Source organism: Accipiter gentilis, chromosome 18 (assembly GCF_929443795.1).
Source record: "Accipiter gentilis chromosome 18, bAccGen1.1, whole genome shotgun sequence".
NCBI lineage: Eukaryota > Metazoa > Chordata > Aves > Accipitriformes > Accipitridae > Astur > Astur gentilis.
Genome location: NC_064897.1, coordinates 10,388,751 through 10,410,761, shown reverse-complemented (window position 1 = coordinate 10,410,761; position 22,011 = coordinate 10,388,751). Strand labels below are relative to the sequence as shown.

Here is a 22,011-nt window from a genome sequence, read left to right as displayed (position 1 = left end):
GTGCAGCTGCAGGCAGCATAGCAAAACTTGCCTATGTCAGAGGTCCAGAAAGCTAGGCTGGGCACTCCTCCTAAAGGATGGGGATATGTGATGGCAGCTGCTAGCAACCAGGGTCTCCCAGAAGCTGCTACACCTTCCTTTCCTTACATCCTCTTTGCTCTTGTCTCCCAGCAGCTGCTACACGTGCCTTTTCTTCCATCCTCTTTGCTCTTGCTCTCCCCACTGCGCTGCTACTCTCCCTCCCCTTCTATGACTGTAGCAGAGGGATTCAAACTGAGTTTTTCAAAGAATTGTCAATCTGGCTCCACAAGTCATTTTGGCAGGTCGTGGAGATATTAAAAAATTTTCAAAACTTCCATAGTAAGATGTTGTAAAAACGTCTCTTCTCCTCTCCATTTTTCTTTCTTTTTTCTATGGCAGTTAAAATTTTTCAAGGGAGAGAAATTTCAGCCCTACAAAACACAAAAATACTGGTCCAAAATATAACTAGAACACAGCAATGCCAGGTTTGGAAGAAACAAAGCCCCGTGCAACCTCTATTACATGTAAATGGTTACAATACTGCTTTCCTATTCGGGTAATATATTCTACCTTCCTGAGTGAGGGCTCTTCTCAAGATTGATTTAATTCCAGAGGACAGCATTAAACATTTATGCCATCAGAGCTGAGATATGAGGCTTCTAGCTGTTCTTGTCGAAGTTAGCCTGCTTTGCTTGCTACCCAGGCTTATCTGGCCTTTGGGTGAGATGGGAAAGAGCATTTGGGAGGCCAGAAATCTTGTGGCAGGAACACATAAATTCCAGGCCTTGCTTCAAGGACATTTTCCCTGAAAACATCATGCAACTATCTTCTAAAGTAGCTCTCAGAGAAGAACAGGCGCTGAGGTGAACATCCTAGCAATCTGACTTGAAGTCACAGTAGTTCTGATACAATTGAGCTTGATGTTTAAAGCAGTTTATTGGAGTGAACAATGACTGTTGAAAAAAAATCTCTCTGAATAGCTTCAGGAATGCCTTGCAGAAGATGCAAGTGAGTCTGGAGAAGTGAGGGGGGAAGAGCAGGCAGGGGAAGGAATCTGAGCCAGTTCTGGTAATCTTTGAAGCCAGAAGTCATAGCAAAATAGAGAAGACTAAGGAGATCAATTGGTGGGTTTCCTGCACTGGGTCTAAGTAGAGCAGAGATGCTCAGGGGATCAAGACAGGGGTTTACTTGTAACCATCTGGCAGCTGGAAAAGTAAATGTGGAGGACCAGAAGGAATTTCCATGGGGCTCACTTCATGACCAGCCAATGAGACAGGAGTCACAGACCACTGACCAAGAGGCAAGGGCACTCCTGCTGCAAAGACCCAGTGGGGATGGGACAGGAGGAATCAAGCCTGACAGAAAGGGCTGAGTTGGGGGTGAAGGCTATTGCTGAAAGACCATGCTCAGAAAGGGGGAAAAGGACTGAGCGGCCATTTCACTCCTTTACCAGTTCCAGCCTCACAGATGACCGCAATCCACCTTCTTTCAAGGGACCAGCAACCACAAGAGACAATTCTGCAGCAACTTCTCTATTAACTTTGATAGGAGACAGTCTTCCCCTCTTCCCAAATCTGTTTACCCATCCTGCATACCACAGAGGATAAACTGTAGGAAAGGACAGTGAAAGACAGTGGGGGCGCATGGTGAGACATTGCCTCTCCCGGGCTCCCGCAGAAGAGGCTTCTCCTTGGCCAAGCAGAGAGAAGCGGTGGCATCTCACGTCCCCAACAGGGAGCAACTGGGAGCACCCAACAGCTGCTCGAGTGGAAAACGCGGTGACAGAAAAGCATGAAGTCACAAATTACGTTGCCGTGCCTCCTTTCGGCCTCTTTCCAAACTGGTCCTGCAGGCCAACGCTAAATGGAGAAATAGCCATCTTGGAAACAACTGCAGCCCCATAGCAGCAGAGACATGTCCACTCCGGCATGGGCTCGGCAGCCACGCAGGCTTTCTGCCAGCAAAACTGGAAGCAGCGCTGCCTCTGAAAGGAACAGAAATGTTTGTTCTTCACTGACATCTATTGACTGCAGTGTTCTAACTGCAAAGCTCCGCACAACAATTAGGCATTCATTTTCTCAGGCTGCTGCGGGGCTCAAAAGCAGAAGCAGACTCTGAAAGGAATCAGACACAGGTTTGAGGGGAGCAGGTTTGTCTCTGGGTAGCTAGGGATGGTCCTGATGCACAGCCTGCTTATGAAGTCCTTCATTTCTGACTGCCAGTGTCTTCAAGGATGCACCTGGGAATGATCAATCTGCACCACTCAGAATCTACTAGCAGCCACAGTGGAGACAGGATGAAGGGACAGATGATGGCATTCACGGGTAAGCAAATACTGACGCTTAGGAGTAATACAAGCAGATTTTCCTCTTCTGCCTGCAAGGCTTTTCACTAAGCCAAAGGACAACTGTGGTCTGTTGTTCTCTGTCATTTGTGACCTTGGTAAACTACTTAGACCTAATCCAACAGCCAGGTAGGTATCACTGTGCTGCTCAAACTGCAGTTAGTTGCCTAGCTACTTAAGAGGGATGAGGAATTAATCAGTCTACAGCATTGCCTACTGGCTAAATTAAGGATTTACCTACATAACAATTAAAAAAAAAAAAAAGTACAGCAGGACTTCACTGGCAGGTAATGAAATGCAATATAAAGCTAGCTTGTACATCTCTGTGCTATCCAAGCTCAGACACCAATGAAATGACAGCAGCTTAACTGAAGCAGCCCGGACTTGAGTTCCCCTGCTTCTTGGCAGGGGCATCAGTACAGAGGCACTGCAAGGCACAGATCCAGTTAGCTCGCTGTTCTCTACAATGCCATGCGCTGCCTCCAACTTTACCCTGAAAACCCCTGAAATCTCTTGGCTTTCATTGTAAGTCAAATGTGTGCTTTCTTTAAACAAACAAATAAGAAACTTCGTGAGCTTCGCTCCTACGAGCTGCAAGGTGCTCAATGACATGATAGTAAAAACCTGGCAGTGTATGAAGCATACTAGAGCAAGTAGTAAAAAGCAGCATGGCTTGCAGACAGCCCACAGTTTTTTTACAGTGAGAGCGCACAAAGACACAAGGATGTTGAGATACTGATGTGGTGAGTCAGGACTAGGGCTTGTTTGCAAGTCATCAGAACTACTGCCCATAAAACCCTTCCATACTCCATTCGGGTGCAAATGTAGCTCCAGCTCCTTTAAGAGATGGCAGCATTCACAGAATTGAATTAATCCAAAGGCAGATCATGATAAACATTTTGAACTTTAAGTTCATTAAGTCAAATCAATGGGGGTGTTCTGTATTTATCTAGATCAGATTACTTATCCAATTCTCAAGCTTTTTAGACCAGGTTTCACCTAATCAATCGCAACACTTCAGTTGGGCATCCCTGGTCAGAAGGATCAGTGACTGGTGATGCATCCCCTTCCAACCTGAGTCTGTTGCTGTGGCCAAGATGTAACCAGGAAAAAAAGGTGGGAGAATAAAAATAATCACACTTTCACATGGACTTTACAGGCAATAAAACGTCATGCAACTACAGGCTTAGTTAAAAGTTACATCCCTGGAGAGACTACCTCCATATTTAACACAAGAGTGGCCATGTTAGCTCAGATATATGGCCATTTAGCCCAGAAACTTGTCTGCAAGAGTATGTGAACAAACAGGACAAGCACATATTTTCCTGAATATTCTCCCAACCTTAATTACATTTTGTCCAAGAACTTCCCAAGCAATTTACCATTAGAATCTGACAGATGGATGCTGATTCAGCTGATATCATCATACTCTTACACAGTTCTGTGTGTACTTTTGCCCTATTTTCAATGAGTTCTTAAGATTAAATGATTAATTCCTATCAGTAATAGTAATGTCATGTCCTGCTCCTCACCGTGTCAGAGCTATACATTGACATTTTAGAATGAACCACTGATGTATTTTGTGAAATAAGGATAAAAATCAACTTGGGTGTTTCCCATACAAAAAAATAGGAGGAAGAAACGAAGGTTCAGAACCAGAGGAACCATATCAGGTGTCAGATTTGCAGAACACATGGCCAAAGGCTGGTTTAAGTGTGCTGAGGTTCTTAAATGTCTGCAAGCCATGCCCAGCTTTGGAAATCCATGAGCTGCAAATGTTTTGAGGCCACAGGAAAACTGGAAAGCACTACTAAATAGAACATGGCAAATTTATATTCCTTAGGCATCTGCTTTTGGTCCCTGCTAGCTTCTTCAGTGGTCTTCCTCTAGCTCACTGTCCCTCTCAGTTTTACAGGTATCTAACACAACTCCCTCCAGTCATGCTTCTTGCAAAATGAAGAATTCTTACTTGGCTATTGCTCATGCCGAACCCGATTCCTTCCTTTCATCATCCATTTTATCCTCCCACAACTTTTTGAGTGTTACAATCTTTTTAACATGTAAGAAACAAAACATGCAGTATTCAAGATACATGCAAATCACTGATTTATACAGTGGAATAATTACTTTTATCCTTTTTGTTCCATATGCTTTTCCTAATAATTCCTAAAATTCAGTTTGCCTTTTTAGCTGCTAGCACACACTTCAAACCAATAGATATTTTTCTGGATTATAACTGCTCAGTAGAAATGGGTATTTTTTATATATGACATTAGGATTGTTTTTCTATTATGTTCATCTTATTATGTAAATCTACCCAGTTTCATCACCCTGCTCTTACTAACCTGAATAATTTGTTATCATTGCCTCCACATTGCTCAATGCTTACACCCTTTCATACCTTTTTTATAAAAAATTAAAAAATCCTTCCATCTGCAAAAAGAAAATAATTGCAACCCTTTTAGGGAAAGTGGTCTGTGATGCTACAGAGGTGTGGGAGACAACTATAGAATGGGACCATTCCCAAATGTTTCTCTTTCCTCCAGTACCTCTAGCAGTGGGAAAGCTCTATTAAACCAGAGCCACATATATAAACATATCTAGGATCAGAAGTGGGGATAGACAATTCTGCCCAAGAACAAGAGAGAGAAGCAAACCTACCATCCGAGGATTTTTCAGACAAGGGTATTAGTGACAAATTTTTCTAACTCATTTATGCAACAGGTTCATGCATAATAGAGCGTTTTTCTTCCACTGGACATACCTTATGACTGCTTTTATAATGCTGACATTTAGGATAGTTAGTCCCGATGGGTATAACTAAATTTATTTGGAGTTATTTCTGGAAACAAGATATATTGTTTTAAGAGAATACTAGTAGAAAATGTAATTTAAAAAAAACCTGCTTCCCACATGGGCTCTGGAAAAACTAGTTAACTAATGTGTGCTCAAGGTTTAAAAGTATTAAGAACTTGAAATCACCAAGTATTATAAAATCTCTCTGATCTCAAAAGGCCAAGTTTTATATGATTCATATTGATTTGAAATGAACTAAGGTCAGAACACGTTGGATCACCTTACAGGAAATAGCACAGAACTGGAGAGAAAGATACACTGAATAGGACAAAGATCAGATAAAAATGAATTAATGGAGCCAGAAGTAGGTAAAGGGCTAACCCCTACCCTTGTGTCAGTTATCAAATGTAAAGACAATGTGTTAAAGTCTATTCTACTCCCCTCTCCTTAACTCCCCTGGCAAGAGCCAAACAGCCAAAACTAGTAGAGATCTCAAGGCCTAACCAAAACGGGAATTATCTCCGAGAACATCCTATCCTGCCAAGTAATTCTCAACGTGTTCTGCTCAATTTACAAGAGTATCCTTCCACAGAAATACTGGGCTGGCTTTGACAGCTCAGAAAACAGAGATATGAATACTACCTTTTCACAAACAAGGGCAACAAAGCACAGCACTGTGAAACCAGCTATTTGAAAACATGGAACACAGGCAAGTGAAAAAGTTTATTTAAGAGGGTATAACCACACACACAAAACATTCAAGATTTGCTTGCAAGACCAGATCAAGATGAAGATTTGGAGTAAATGACTGTGCGTGCATGTGATTAATTTGGGCATTAAATTTGTCTGCCTTCATCAGGTATAATCCATTTGTGTGGCACATGAACTTGAAAGTGTATGATTTACAGCACACAAATTCATCGTAAATCACTCCATAACCATTCTCTACTCAAAAGACTAAAAAGAAAACTGTTTATTTCAAATTTCAGGTAACCAGCTATTTTTTCATAATAGCTTATTACAAACTGTAACACAGTTTACTTTTTTAGGTTTCACAAAGTTATGTTAAAGCAGCCCACATTATCCAAGATCTTTTTTGGAACGTACTAGGCAATTTAAAGTAAAAAGCAAGCGCTCACATGACCAAAAGAGATTATTCCAAAATTAGTCCACTATAACAAAAATAACCACTGAAATCTAGTCTGAGTGAACAACACACCTCTAATGAAAAGCAGTCACAGTGCCAGGATATGTACTGCAACAGCAGGCATTGGCAAAAGATGCTACACTTTTGAAACTTGTCCGGGACCTGGAATTTCCTCTTTAAGGTGACTGTTAGCGTTATCATCACTATCTTTGTCTCTGTGACCCCTAAATCCTTCGTATGATTGAGGATCTTCTATCAAATCAGGAGGAGTAATTAAAATATTCCTCATGCTACTCTAGTTTATAGTTAGACTTTCCCTTGCAATGTGGGCAACACAAATCTGAACCTTTCAGGCAGAGGATCATACATCTTCCATATCATCAAACAGGGTTTTTTTAAATACTCTCAAGGGCTCTTATTCTTCATATTCTTCCTATATGCCCAATGTAAGATTATACCACATTTTTCTAAACAAGAATTTGTCAAAGTGAAAACACGTATATATCAGCTACCATTTTTTCCTGCTCATTACCAACACTCATACAAAAGTGTTTCTACCTTTATTTTTGATAGATGTAGAAATTTTGGGTACAGATCCAAGGTATATGCAGCACATTCAGCAAGCAGCTGAAACATTAGAAGAGTTCTTGATTCAAACAGTAAGCTACAAACAGTACTGCCACACATATTTCTATTATAATTGCACTTACTCATATTTTTGCTTTCTCTAACATAAAAGGAATGGGAATCAAGCTAAGTCACAATCACCTTGTTTAAAGCTATCTATTCACAGGAAACTGTTCTTGAAATCAAAGTCAGCAAGTTACTTGACAATGACAAGGTGAGGTAACTAAACACTTGGCCAATTCTATATGACATAATCAAACCTGAATTGTTCATCCAATCTGGACTTCTGAAGCTTTACTACATATTCTATACAACTAAAATAACTCACCTACCTATACCAAAATCCATAGTTCTGTCCAAAATGTGGTGGCCCTGTTATCCAGCACAGAACCCTAAAACCTCACTGAAAGGAAATACTTAAATGATAACTTAGAGCTGATCAGTACAGTAAACTATTCACCTGTTAACCTTGCTGCTGTAGATAGGTAGTAAAAAAATTTCAGTTTAAAATTTTGCTTTGTAAAAGGATGTAAACACAAAGTTAATCAGAGGGCAATATATCAGCTGATATTATATTGGGAGTGTCCATTTAGCAGAGACACAAAACAAAATGACAAGCCATTATTATTCACCTCAGTAGTAATTGCCTGTGTACCACCAATATTTTTTATTTTTGAAGTGTAACCCAAGGCAGAACTTTACTCACAGATAAATGCTAGGATTGAAAACTGATGCATATTTTCAGTGTCAGTTCTACAAGTTTTTACAGATACTGAGTTCTTTAAATCAAGACATGGTAAAAATTGTATTTTCCATAAATACAAACATACATATACACCAACTTTAAATTAACATGCTAAAAATACTGTGTATATATTATAATAAACCCACAATCAACAACAACTTTTTTTTTTTTTTTAACAGCAGTACTTTTCCATACAATAACATGAAAGGCGTTTTTGGTTGTTTGGGTTTTTTTCACTCACTAATGGTTGTAATAAAGCCTTCATGAAAGAAACTGAGTTTCTGCAAAGGGAAGATTCAAAGTTAACGGGAAATTGATTGGCTAAGCATTTGAGTATGTTAATTTAAGCACTGTAATAAAACCCAATATAAACAGATTCAAAGATAAGAGGCACAATTCCAAATGCCATTTAAATATTTATGACCTTAAAACTGAACACATGCTTAAGTGCTTTTCTTAACTAACACTAATATTAACTGGTTTTAAAGTAACTGCACCGTCTTTTAAAACTATAGGAAGAAGTTTGATAGTTATTTTACACCTGACCTCTCCAGCATATGCTAAATCTTTTCCTTACTAAGGATGAATCCTGTAAAAAGCAAACACACAACTACACCATCAGGTTGACATTTCATAGAGGAAATATAAACCAAATAAGCAAAACTGACAGCATTTTTTTTTTTTAAGTCTGAATTACAAATCCTCAAGTTGTGCAAAATCATTGATCCCTGAAAATATTCAGATTATGAAATAAAAGACACATCATTCCTGTAGGAAGATTAGATTTACAGGGCACTACCTTTTGTAGAATTCCTTCCATTGCACTTAAATGGCTTTTAAAATAATCACGAATATGATCATCATTATCAGCATATGATTGTGATTATCAACACTTATTCAAAGTGGGACTTTAATTAGAAACATCTTTTTAACGCTACTGCAATGTAAAACTTGAAAGATAAGCCATCCTTTGGGACACTTACTGAGAGAGGAAGAGGAGAAGAAAAGCAGGATTGACCAGCTGTATTACTCTTTTTGCATTAGTCCCTTACTTCCTCTCCTGCTGTTCTCATTTCCCCCCCATTTCCTTTCCTGCTGAACTCATTTCTTCCTTTTGCTTTCTTGCAGAGTTCACCTTTTCTAACAACAGGAATATGTGTTCCGCAAACTCCCGGACAGCTCCACAGCCACCATTGCTTTTACAAATATAACCAGCAGCCTTCTGAGCAAGTACACAAGCATCAGCAGGCACACCACTCATGCCAGCTTTCTTCAGGCATTCCACATCAGACTCTTCATTTCCTATTGAGAAAGATGACAGACAAAATATCAGAGAGGGGAAAAACTGAGCAAACTCAGTATTTTTCTGCGTACATGTTAATCTATTTTTTGTATTCTTGTATTTGTATTCTTGCCACAATTTTCATCTCAGCAGCTCAGCAGCACTTTGTGCATGTCAGTTCTTGGAAAATCTTAATGGTACATGTAAACACTGATCACGTCACACACTCTTCAGGCAAGAATAGTACTTTTAAGAGTAATAAAATTATTTGAGCAACTGAATAAGCATTTGCAGGACTATATACTTAAGCTGTCACTGAAATACAGTTTTGTACAGGATCATATGGCTTTCAGTTTTAATTCTGCCCATTTCTTGTTTCCATTTCAGAATGTAATCTACACAATATTTATCTGAAATGAACTAGAATCAGTTCAGAGTTGTGAGCTGTAACTGTGTGCTTACGCAATACCAAAAGCTTTCCTAAATCTCGTTATAAAAATAGCTAAGACTTCCCTTACCAAGTTAGACACCGATTCATCAATGCCTTTAATATTTAGACTGTACCCTAACAAGCCTTAAAATATGTAGCTGTTTTTGGTGATTGTGTGCTGTAATTTGCACATCAATCCCATTAAGTTTAGTGTATTAACAAAGAGCAAAGTGTTTTGGAGCTGAGCAGCATTATGAAGTTTGTATTTGTGTATACTATATGAAATTTTACTACCAAAAGCAAACAAACAAAAGAACAGACCTAAGTAAGCGACTTCTTTCCAGCTCAAACCCATGTCTTTTTGCCAGTCCTCCAGGACCTGTAATTTGTTTGTTGCGCTAACTTTTGCTATACATCCCAGCTGCATGGCTGACAGTGTTTTTGAACAATCTCTTTCAGAGATCAGTCGAACCTATTAAAATATAGTCAAGTCAGAGTAAATTCTACATACAAAGAAATATGACATGTAAGTTGATTTATTAAAAAAACAATAGAAGTTTTGCTCATAGAAGCTCTCACAGATGTCAGAAAAGCATTGAATAACTGGTTTCTTCAATCAAAACTCAGAGCAGAGGTAATTAGCATATGAAACCCCATTACAGTCTTCAAGTTGCTTTGGGAAAGTGAAACACCATTCTGTAAGCTTCCCTGACCTTCAGAAAAAGAAATTTACATTTGTCTTTTTAAACGCAACATGTACCAAATAAAATACTGGATATCACAGTACAATGGTATGCTGACTATCTAGTGCAATATCATCTCATTAAGCCACAGTAGGGAATAAGAGAATTCCCAAGGAAGATTTCTGAAGCCTTTGTAGCAGTAGATTATTATGAAGTATTTTCCTTGACTCCTCTACCTCATAACATCATTTTATTTACAGTAGGACTTCAGAGCATCAACAGAATACTAAACAGACTGAAATAGCACACCACATTAATCTTTGGAAGTTAATTCCAAATTTGGAATTTCAGAAATTATGTACAAGGTAAGCTAAAACCAGATTATTGCAGCAGGATTTTTAAAAATCTCAGACACAGCCCCTCCAAGTTTTCTGTCCAAGCTGTAGACAAGCTTATCTTCCCTAACTGCTTTTAAATACTGACAAATACTTGGCACTGATTTTAAATACAGAATTAATAGGAGTGGTGCACAAAGCAAGAGTACATCAGCAACATGTATTAGAAATACTTGAAGTGCAGCACAAAGACCAGGAGGTTTTTAATGAAAGATTCCAAGTCACAGCAAGTATGGAAATGAGATCCCACAGGCAAGAAAACAATTATTACAAGCTTCCTCCCCCTTTTGGCTCTCAGAAAATGAAGCCGAGGGAGTTTTGAAAACCCATCTACTCCATTTCACTGCCCCAAGGCAGCAACAGTTGCATCAAAGTATGTCATGAATGTCTCGTCTAACCTGTTATAAAAAAATCCTACAATAGAGACACCAAAAGTGTACCTGGAGAAGTCTACCTGGGGTATAGCTACCTTTGCCTTATCCATGCCTATCTCTGTTTGCAACAGAATGGAGTTAAGGCTCTTTGAAGGCAGCCTAAATCTGTACTTAGTTCTTACCCCCAAAAAATTCTTCTAGCTGTATCAAAGGCAGCAGCAAAAACAGAAAATAGCCAGAAGGCTAATTTTACATAAATGCAGGCAAAGATTCAGATCAGCAGAATTTACTAGCAGTAATCAGTAATGCTAATAATGAAAGTAGCCATATTACAATCTGTGTTGTTTCAGTCTTTCATTTACACTGAATTCTTACAACTTCAAAGCACATAAGTTATGGTTAAAACAACTATGCAGACAAAAGTGTTTGGGGTTTGACTTCACCTCTTTGTAACAATCATGGGTGAGCTAGGATGAACCAACTAATTTGCCTGGTTATTTCTTCCTCTTCTATAGCCAAGAGGTGACAACATATCCCTACTTGGTAAAGCTGACTTCTAAATAATGAGTGTCAGAGTACACAGAACAATATGATTGGTGCTAGCAAAACATCATAAAAATTTCTTCCCACATTTTTCCAGGACAAAAAAAGAAAGATGCTATAGCTACTGTGAATGATTGAAGACTTTCTCAAACCACTTTTATTTTCCTCTAAGGGATCCAAGAACAACCTTTGACTCAACCCTGAACCAATGTATTAAGCTCCTTGATCACAAGTAGTCTGAAGAAACTTCAACTTACATGCTGCAGAGTTTTAGAATCTTTTAGTGCTCAGATTACATCAGATATAAAGCCTCACATTTCAGAGCAACACTTACCTGGATTTCTCTTTTCTTTAATAGATCAATACCAACAATATCTCTATAATCGTAGGAGACCATTTCCTTCTGATCTTCTGTCACATAAATGCGACCATTTGTCAGGCATCCATCAATACTGCAAACCAATAGCTTCACTTCTTTTAATGGCTCTTTGCCAAAATATCCAAAGCTAGACAAAGAAGTTATCTTTTTAGGATGGAGGTTTTTCCACACTCCAAAACCAAGTATTTCAAATACAATTGTGATCTTCAGACAGAAGAATCAGCTTTGAAATTCTTTTTTTTCTAATGTCTTTTCTCCTCATTGTCACTCTCCAACTATATTCTCCCTCTTCAAAGAAAAAAAAACAGAACAATCCAAAAGACAGCTCAGTTATGTTGTCCATTTAAAAATTAGGATGAGATTTATTTCCTTAGGATAAGAGGTTATGTTCTGTAGTATTTATCTGGGACAAAACCAAAATGGACTGAAGGATGAGAAAGGCACAGAAAAGATATTCCATTCCCGCCCATTATTTCCTTAGAGAGGTGCAGAGCAGCTGCAAAGAAAAGGCAGCTGGCAAGATGTAATCAGTTCATGCCTTCTACATGAACACTCTCAGTCATGTGCATCAGTAAATGTGGTCCAGACAATGGAAGCCTAGGACAACTCAGCTGGAAAAGCCAGAGACGATGCTAACACATTGCTATGGTATAGTGGGACTTACACTTTTCCACAAGCTGAACTTTAAAAACAAAAACAAAACAAAACAAAAAAAAACACCAAAAAAAACATACAGCAAAGATAGTTCAAATTATTTCAACAGAGATAGGAAAAAAATGATGGGCGGAAATAAAGTTGTCCAATTGTCTTTGATCCTGATTACTAACATTAAATATATTATGAATTCACATGACAGTACTCTGAAACAATAAGCGCTATCAAAGAAATAAAGGAATAAAAAGTGCTTTTACCTCAATACTCTCTGCTCTGCAATAGGCCAATCAATGTCTATATCAATATCCACACTGTGCTCTGCCCGCATTTCATAGTAGGCCATTTTACCACCCTAAATGAAATAGAACCCATTAAAATTTTCTGCTTGGGTTAATACAAATAAAAACCTGTGCAGTTTAGTAGAATGTAATGAAAGTTAAGTATCTGGTTAAACAGTGGTCACAATAACTTTATATAAAAAGTGAACTGTCAATAATGATGTTTTTGCCAGTGTCACAGAACCAAGCACTTGAAGGAACTTTCTATAGGCAATGGTTAATAAGTATTTTCATTTTACAACTAGAGAAAGCGTGCAAGAAAGATGTTATGCATTATAGTCATTATGCCACATTAATTTCACTAGGTCTTTTAATACAGTAAAATACCTTTAGCATTTACTTAGTAATAGTGTGCTTATTTTTTGTTTACTATCTACACAAAGACTTAATTTCAATTGGAAAAATATGCACCATACCCCAATGTAATTAAAACAACCTAAACCCTGATCCTCAGAGAGTTAGTGGCCCAACCTTCATGAAATGTAGAATTCAAACACAACTGTGCTATCCAAATCAATGCTTGCAAGTCCATACAGCACTAGCTGGCACTGCATGGGTGTGTGCAAATTATAGAAACCTAAAGCTAGTATCTCTGCATTAGTGAAGTATCTGGAAAAGACAGAAGTAAGAACCTGGTGTTCTTGACATACCTAGTACAGTATTCACGTAGCATACCTTAGAAATATGGAAATATCTACATTGGGCTTTTTTTCAGTTCTGCTGACAAATACTGGAAATGATCTGTAAGATGGAGAACTTGTCTTGCACAAGAAAACTAAGAGACTATACTTGTAGACAAACAAAATGAAAGCTGAAGTAAATACATTTGTTCTGCATTACTACACTGGGACATAAACATCAGGAAAGGGAAAAAGACTGTTTAAGTTACAGTACAAAACTGGTGTAAGACTAAACTGGCCAAGAATACAAGTTTATAGATTAGATGAGAAGCCTATGACACTGCATGAAGGTCAGTTTCACACCCTTACTAACACTAAAATGAATTATAAGATATGCACTTACATTCTGGTGAACTGACGTGAAACTCAATATTGTATTGTTTTAGGCTCATAGCTATATACTGCTCAATATTATTTGTATAAGTTTGTTTGCTGTGGAGAATATTGTTACTGGAACCGCCCTAGCTACAGCTAGCCCTGTTAAATTAGAAATAAGCAAACTGTCCTGAGCTCAAAGTGCTGTTACTTCATACTGACTACATCAGAAATAGAAATACATTATTGAATTTAGAACACTCTATAACAAGAGTAAAAGATGTATTATTCTAAAGAGCATGAAAAACAGAAGCACTAACCTGCAAATAGCCCTTCTCAATCAAATGTCTCTTGGCAAAATAAAATGAGCCATTTTCATACAGCTCCCCAGGCCAATCTTGCCTCCGGTACCGTTTTGCTGGATTCAGGTTTTGGGGCTCTGTCATTTTGTTTTCTGTTACAGAGAAAAATGACAAAATAACAAGTTTTCCAGAATCCCTGTTCAGAGTCACTTAACCACAAATCAGTCACCAACTTCTTTTGTTATTGCCTATCGTTGCTTAGCTTTATAAAGAATCACTGAATTGCTTCTTTTTCTTGGACTGTCAATAACTGGAGGACTGCCCTGCATTTCTAGCAGAGGAAAAAGAAATTTTTTCATTCCAACTTAAAAAACAAACAAACAAAAAACCCCATAGAAGTCGTCAGCTCCAAAATTGTTTACTAAAAGAAGGAGGGGGACATTCTTCTAGACTCTCCTTACCAATGTGAAAGAAATACTATACTCTTTCCGTACCCTATCTCTTAGTATGCAACAGAAAGGGGTTTAACTTGCAGTAAGGGTAAATGCAGGAAAAAACCATTCAGCTACCTACGCCTAAAACCAGGAATGCCCTGAATGAACTCCTGAGAGCTGAGACGACCAACCTGAAATCTGGAAGGTGAAAAAAGAGCATATGAGAAGAAATTTTGCCTGTGAAAACATCTTGGCACTTCCCCAAAATACTTCCTATTTAAGGATATAAAAAGTTCACATAATGTGTAAGTGGTTTAATCAGTGTCCACAAACAAAACAAACAAATGTCTTTCAACAAACATGATCCCGTAAGATCCTGTATTGTTATCAATGCCAGTAGTGCATGCAGCAGAAACTGAACTAGGGACCAGACTTCTGGCCTTACACCACCCAAATTCACATGTGCAAAGCAGCTAAAATTCACCAGATCTCATGATCTAGTAACCATGAAGAAATTAGAGGGCATTCTCAAACACCCAAAACCTCACGAGGCTTTAGTATATATACACACACCTTGCATTTCATAAATACACTAGGGCTTTGTCCTCAATGAAGTAAACATTTCCAATCATTGAGAGACACCTTTCTCTTTCAGGATGCATCAATACTAAAACTTAATGCAGAAGGAACAACAGAAATACACAGGAAGAGATATAAAAGTCTTCTAACATAATCAGTACTTCAAAGCCATCTGGAAGAAAAAAAAGAAAAAAGAAAAAAAAGGAGTACAATACTAAACTGTATAATGCTCCTGTGAATCACTGTCACCTGAAACACCACACTCCTGAAAGGCCATTTGCCTTTACCCTTAAGCTGGTAATGTTTGCACAATGTGTTCCTCATTCTCCTCGTGAATGATTCTTTATCTCACCACATTAAAAGACTTCAGATGTCATTTTATACTAATAAATTATTTGCTCTTTTAGGTAGGCCTTGAGGCTTTTTTATTTTAATAATCTACCTATGGAGACTAGATGGCACACAATCACTTCAGAAAGCCACATGGTACATCCAAATGAGATTTAATCTTTCACAGATGTCCACTCTAGCATCTCATGATGTGAAGTGGACTTTCACTTGGTTGCCTAAAAAGTGCAATCCACAGAATCCTAAACTGCCATCCACGATTTTGATAATCTTCTTATACTTTACGAATAAACTGTGTCATGTTACTTCTCTTATGAGGAAAAATGAGAATGTTCAAGTTATCTGTTTATTCTAAACAAAGGCTTAACTTTTACTCCAACTTATCTCTAATACCAAGCTTCATTTATTTCACATGCTCTTTTACAGCACGATGCTTTTTAAAGTCATAAAAAAAATTTCATCGAAAGCAATTTACATCTCAACAGAATAATCATAATGTCCAAGTAACATACTGACTTTTAAAAAAATAAAAATAACGTTGTGACAGTAACTGAACTAACCAGTTTTAGAAAAAGCAGCAAACATTTCTGCTTTAATCACAGAAACAAAACCAACACAGATAATGTGTGGAATAGCTCTTTGTACAAGGACAAAAGGTATTTCTAAAGCTACAACAAAGTACAATCTTTATTTGCGAGTGAAGAGTTCAGTCTTTAGTCATCTTAGCAACTGTAGCCGAGAGGCATATTTTCTCTGGGAATAATAGTCATATTCTTCTCTATGAGCTAATTAACATGAGTTCAGTCCTCCGGACTCAAAGGCAGTTTGTAATTTGACAAAAGTTGGCAGCCAAATTAGCAGGCTGAAAGAAACCCCAAGTCTCCAGGCTAAGAGGCTGCCACCCCATCTTCAGTTAAGACTTCACCTCACATTATTTGTCATTTGTTAGCTACTGCATAGTAAGAACAAACACTTTCCTAGTTAAGACAGGGCCTCAGTGTCCTGTCTACACACATGAATACCCACCAAGCCGAAGTTAACATGTAAAGTTTTTGGGAGCTTTATTTTGAGCCTAGACAAGTTAATAACATTTTAATTTTCCGTACCTTATCACTTCTACAAAACAATTACAGAAAGGCTGAGCAATGATCAGTAATATCAAAACAGCACTACTTAAAAGAAATTTCTAAGCCATCTCATGCCTCTCCAAAGAACTCAGCCCATGTCTCTGATATCACTTCCTAATGTAAATACCATGGGTATGAAAATAAACCATTTGAAAAAAAAAATTATTAAGTATAACTGTAACCAGAAACAGCTAAATATTACCTCCTTTTTTTACCTCGCTCCATCTAAATTGATGCCGTCTCACAACAGAGAAGACAGAATCAAACCCCTCCCTCTGGATCAGATCTGCCACTTTTATAAGATCACTGGGATGTAAACAGGGAGATGTTGCTTGAATATTTCCTACAATATCAACCTCTAAAGAAAAACAGAGAAACATTTATGAAACAATTTGCATTTAATACACACAACTGCAAAGCGTCATACAAGTGGATGCCACAAAAAAACCCGAAAATCTTTTTAGCTTTTAATTACTAAAGGCTCTACTTATTTTCCTAAATAATAAGAGCATCATCCCTCTGGGGTTACAACATAAAAGTTCAGCATACTTCATTACTGATTTACCATGATGATGATGAAGAAATTCTTTGATAGCTTCTAGAGAAGTTGATGAGTCTTGAGAAACTTCAGGGCTTCTGCGATGAACTTGAGCGCCAAACTGCTTTGCAACCTTCTCAATTTCATCATGGTCTGTAGAAACCCATATGCTGTTCGTAGACAGTGACAGAAATATAAAGAATAAATCTCAGCATTGCTGACTTGCCTGCCGTAACCTAACCTGAACAACACCCTGGCTTATGTATGTACTACACCTTGCAATGAGAGGAACTAGTTCTTATGTTCGCATTAGTAAAACTATCCCTCTCAGTCCAACAAGCAACTTTTAACAATAGGAATAAAACACACACATTCACTAGATTGTAAAGTGTCAAGCTTGGGTTGCATTTCTGTTTAATGCTGTAGGTGCTTGATCTACTTCCCGTGTAGGAAGCTTAAGCAACATAAAATTCAGAAGTGTTACCAGAAAAATCCAGTGTCAGCACACCACAGTTTATTAAGCATGCTAACAGACCAATGAATTGTGAATGGGTTGAATGAGGCATTCAAAATAATTTAAGAGTTCAGAAACAAGACTGACAAGTAAAACTGCCGTACAGTTAAAAGATTAGCTTATTCTGCAAGTGTTTTAAAATGGGTTAATTAGGCTCCACACAGTCCCAGGGAAAGAGCTGTTCCAAGTTACAATCACATATTTTTTGGCACAGAAAACCTTCAATACTGGTAAAGCAAGATTGTGATTGTTCAGGGATAATAAACACTTACAAAAGAAAGGGCTAAGTCTGAATATTATGTAAAGATAAACACTAAGCATTGTGAGGCCATTGCTGCCATCATTGTGACAAAAAAGCATGTGAGATATAAAAACAAAAACTATTAAAAACAACCCTTCTTCCTCAGTAACACTGCCATTCTCGATGCACTGTACATAGCAAATGGTTTAGTTAAGTTTTTTCATCCAAAGACATCATGGGTTCATCAGAATAAAAATATGTATGACAGTGACAGCAACATCAAGTCACACCCACGTGAATAAAGGCCAAAGAGGTATTTTCCATAAACTGCTTCAGGCTGGTTAGCTTAAATATACACTCCCTATTCAACTAACAGAGTTTTGTTGTGCAATGTGTACCCTGTCAGCACAGCTGTTTCAAAGGTGACTAGAAAACCTAGCGCACTTCCACCTAATGCACCTGTTATGCTTCAAAGTTAGGCTACATAATCCTAACTGGCTTCCTGTTGTGCAAATGCAGATGCCAGAAACAAAATGAGGAGGTTGCTCAAACCACCATGTCCACCACAGGTCATGAAGCAACATGGCTTCACATGCATTAAGTAATTATCAGTAATCTAGGTAAGAAACACTTCTGACTGCTTCTTTACTAAAAATAAAACCAAGTCAGCGATGCTTCCTCCACTTTTTGGATACAGGGAAGAAGATTTTCCGGAATAGATAATGGTACAGCAGCTATGAGTTACAGAAGATTCACGCTTACTTCCACCTCTGAATCTAGCTGGGCCACATTTCCACTTGACTACATGAAGTCTCTGCTCTGAACATAATACAGTAGGTTTGAATTGGGAACCTGCACCTAGGTATGGCACATACCAAGTGCATCCTAACCATGCAATGGTTTTAATTAAGTTTATCAGTACACGTATAGAAAATTCTCAGTTTTGCTCTGGCAGAAAAAAAAGAAATCTCTAATGCCCATATTCTTAACACAAAAAACACATTTGTTTCTATCTAGCTCTAATTATTGCTACCAAAGTTTTGTGCACTGTGCCACAAACTGAGCTTCTGTTCTGCGTCACATGGGCACACGCAATTCCTTCCTTCCACTTGACAGTTACAAGACTGCCTCCCACGTGCTGTGTCCAGCTGTGGGCTCCTCGGTACAAGAAAGAAAAACTGGAGCAAGCCCAGCACAGAGCCAGCACAATGGCTGGGAACTGGGAGCACACGCGTGCCAGGAGACGCTGAAAGAGCCATCTTGATTCAGTCTTACGAAGAGGAGGCGAGAGGGCGACTTTACTGCTGCCTTCAAGCACCTGGTGGGCAGGCAGAGAGAAAACAGAGAAGCTTTTCCTGGACGAGCGCGGTAAGAGGACACAGACACCTACCACGAGAACCTAAGTGCCAATTAGAAAAATCACAAAACCGGTTTTCAACCACGAGGGCTGTCGGTCACTGGAACCAGTGCCCGGAAAGGCTGTGGGGTGGTTTCCATCCTCGAGATACCCAAGCTCAGCTGCCTGCGGTCCCGACCAAGCCCAGCCACCCCAGATTTGCGCAGTGGGTGGGACCAGATGACCCCCGGCCCGAGTCACCCTGTGATTCAGTGATGCACTGCAGATTACCTCCTGCAGCCTGGCGGTTTCATTTAATGCAGCCACCTTTCACTTTATTAAGTAAAAATGCCAACGCTTACTGGCAAACGCCATCAACTAGCGGCTCCCAACCACGAATCGGAACAACTTCAATTTCAAACTGCCGCAAGACTTTGACTCCTTCCCTCCTCCGCGGCTCACCCTCTCCACGAAGGGAGAGCGGAGCCACGGGTGGGTGCCGCCCGCCCGGCACCACGCCCGGCGCTGCTCCACGGCCTGGTGCCACGCTAACCGCACCCCCTCGCCTTCAGCGAGGCTCTCCTACCACACCCCCGCCTCATGCGCGAACCCGAAGGAGCGGCTTCAGCGAGGCCACCGGGCGGCCCCGGCGGAGGCCAGCCGCCGCGCTGTACTTCAGCCGGGACTCCGCCGCCAGGCCTCGGAGCCCGTCACGGGGAAGCCGGCTGGGAAGGGAAGGCCGCCCCGGCAGCCCGCCGCGGGCAGCCGCCGCTCCCCTCAGCACCGCCGTCCCGGGCTGGGACTACCCCCCCTCCGCGCTGCCTCAGCCCCGGGCTGCGCGCACCCCCCGCCACCACAGGCGCCCGGCCCAGCCCCTCCGCGGCGCATGCGCACCTGTGGAAGACGCCGGCGTCGGCGGCGGCGCGCAGCACCCAGCCGATGAGCGGCACCCCCGCCAGCAGCTTGATGTTCTTCAGCCGGATCCCCTTGCTGCCGCCGCGCGCCAGCACCAGGGCGGCCAGGTGGGCGCGCGAGCCCCCCGCGCCCGCCTCCATGCCGCGCTCCCCTCCTACACCCCGCGCCCGCCCCGCCCTGCCCTGCTACGCGCCCTGCCACGCGCCCTGCCACGCCCCGAACGTGCATGCTGGGAAGTGTAGTCCTGCGTCTCCCCCCTCCCCCCCCTCCAGGGGCGGGGCGCCGCCTCTGCCGCGCCTGCGTGCGGGAAGGGAGAGGGGCACGCGGGGCGGCCCGGCCCCGCCCCGCCCCTCGGCGGCCGCGTGGGGTTGGGCGGGGGTTTCGTCGGCCGCCGGCGGAAATGGCCGAAGTGCGGCGGGGTCGGCCGCGCAGTGCGAGGAGCCGCCGGCAGAGGGCAGAGCGGTCACACCGCAGCCGCCGTTGGCGGGAAGGGAGGCCTTCCCCTCTCCACCTCAGGAGCGGCGTGCTGAAGCGTGAGCACGCCCGGGGCCGAGTTATACGCGCTCACCTACAGAAACCGCATAGGTAAAGTACTATACTGCCAATACAAGGCTGCACAGGAGTTTGGGTTTCAACGTAATGTGGAAAATGGAAAGTAGAGGCCGTTGAACGGCATCGTAAAGTCACCCCTGGGGACTCGGGGTCTCGGTCCGTAATGGAAACGTATCACCTGCGGTTCACCGAAGTCGTCCTCAGGTTATTTAAGATGTGTTGCGGAGCAGAAGGACCTCATCTGCCACTGCCAAAGGAAACGCTCCCAGCTCTATTCGGCTGTAGGCAGGCATTTCAGAAGACTAATCACCGGGGGGGTTGTCTTTTCTTTCTGAAGTGGACATCTGACCAAAGAAACCCAGCAGAGACAGACAGCTTGCTCTTCCACTATGCAGATCAAGGCAGCACCTTTCAGGCCTCTTTTTTTTTTTTTTTTTCTTAGATGAGATTTAAACCAGTAGCCGTAAGCTGCTAAGTACCGTATTTCCTGCAGGCCACTTCCCATATACTTAATTTTGAAATTTTTTTTTAACTCCAGAGTTTCAAGCCTTTGTCACATCTAAGCTTCTGTCAGAGGTTGCTGTGCCCACAACAGACCAAGTTTAACAAAACGTGTGCCTGAACAAGACCGACTTCAGTGCAAAGTCTGGTGGTCTTGCAGAGAGCTGCCAACTCTGCTGTACAAGCAGGAATCTCCAGGAGGTTCTAAAGAAAAGTGCTGTCAGTACTAACTTTGTAACCTGGCGCAACTCGTTTGCTAGATCCTACCCGTCAACACTTTTAGACATAGATACAAGAAAAAGCAATATCAAATGACTGCCAAACTTCTGAACAAACACAACAGCTACACGGTGCAGTTCTGCTGCAAACAAAGGTCCTTTTTGTTGAGAAGAAAGATACAAGTCCTTCTGATGTCAGTTTTATGGACTGACTTTTAATCTTAATCATACCATTTTGTGCAGTTCTTTGAGAAATTCCTTTACAGTAGCCAGAGATGGCAACTGTACAACATAATATTATGTTACAAAGAAAATATACAAGGCTTTAACAACTGAAGAATGAGAAATCGTATGCTGTATTAAATATATTTCAGAGTTTCTTAGATAATTGTTACAATATTCAAAATTGCTACCTGTTAAGCAGCAATGAGTTAAAAACATCTGTATTTTGGTTCATCACACTGTGAAAATTGGATAATTTATCAATAATAATATTTCAGCTACATAATTCAGTTCAGTACTTTCTCGTAGTCCAAGAATACCCCAAGCAGGGAGCTGAGTCTGGATTCAGCTTTCATTTACAGAGAAAAGAAATGTCATTAGAAGATCTGGCATACATCGTAAATCTGGATGGGGTTCATCTAGTAAGAATT

General features: G+C 40.5%; 1 protein-coding gene across 1 annotated transcript; it reads right to left on the bottom strand.

The window, feature by feature from the left end:
• Nucleotides 1-7,480: 7,480 nt before the first annotated feature.
• CMAS (cytidine monophosphate N-acetylneuraminic acid synthetase) lies at nt 7,481-20,255 on the bottom strand. The gene is made up of 8 exons (XM_049821903.1): nt 20,067-20,255; nt 17,109-17,251; nt 16,746-16,901; nt 14,074-14,207; nt 12,678-12,772; nt 11,722-11,893; nt 9,714-9,864; nt 7,481-8,982 (listed from the first exon to the last, which is right to left on the bottom strand). Exons 1-8 carry the CDS (start codon nt 20,225-20,227, stop codon nt 8,750-8,752), a joined length of 1,245 nt encoding a protein of 414 aa, XP_049677860.1. The 5' UTR covers nt 20,228-20,255; the 3' UTR covers nt 7,481-8,749.
• Between the last annotated feature and the right edge of the window lie 1,756 nt (nt 20,256-22,011).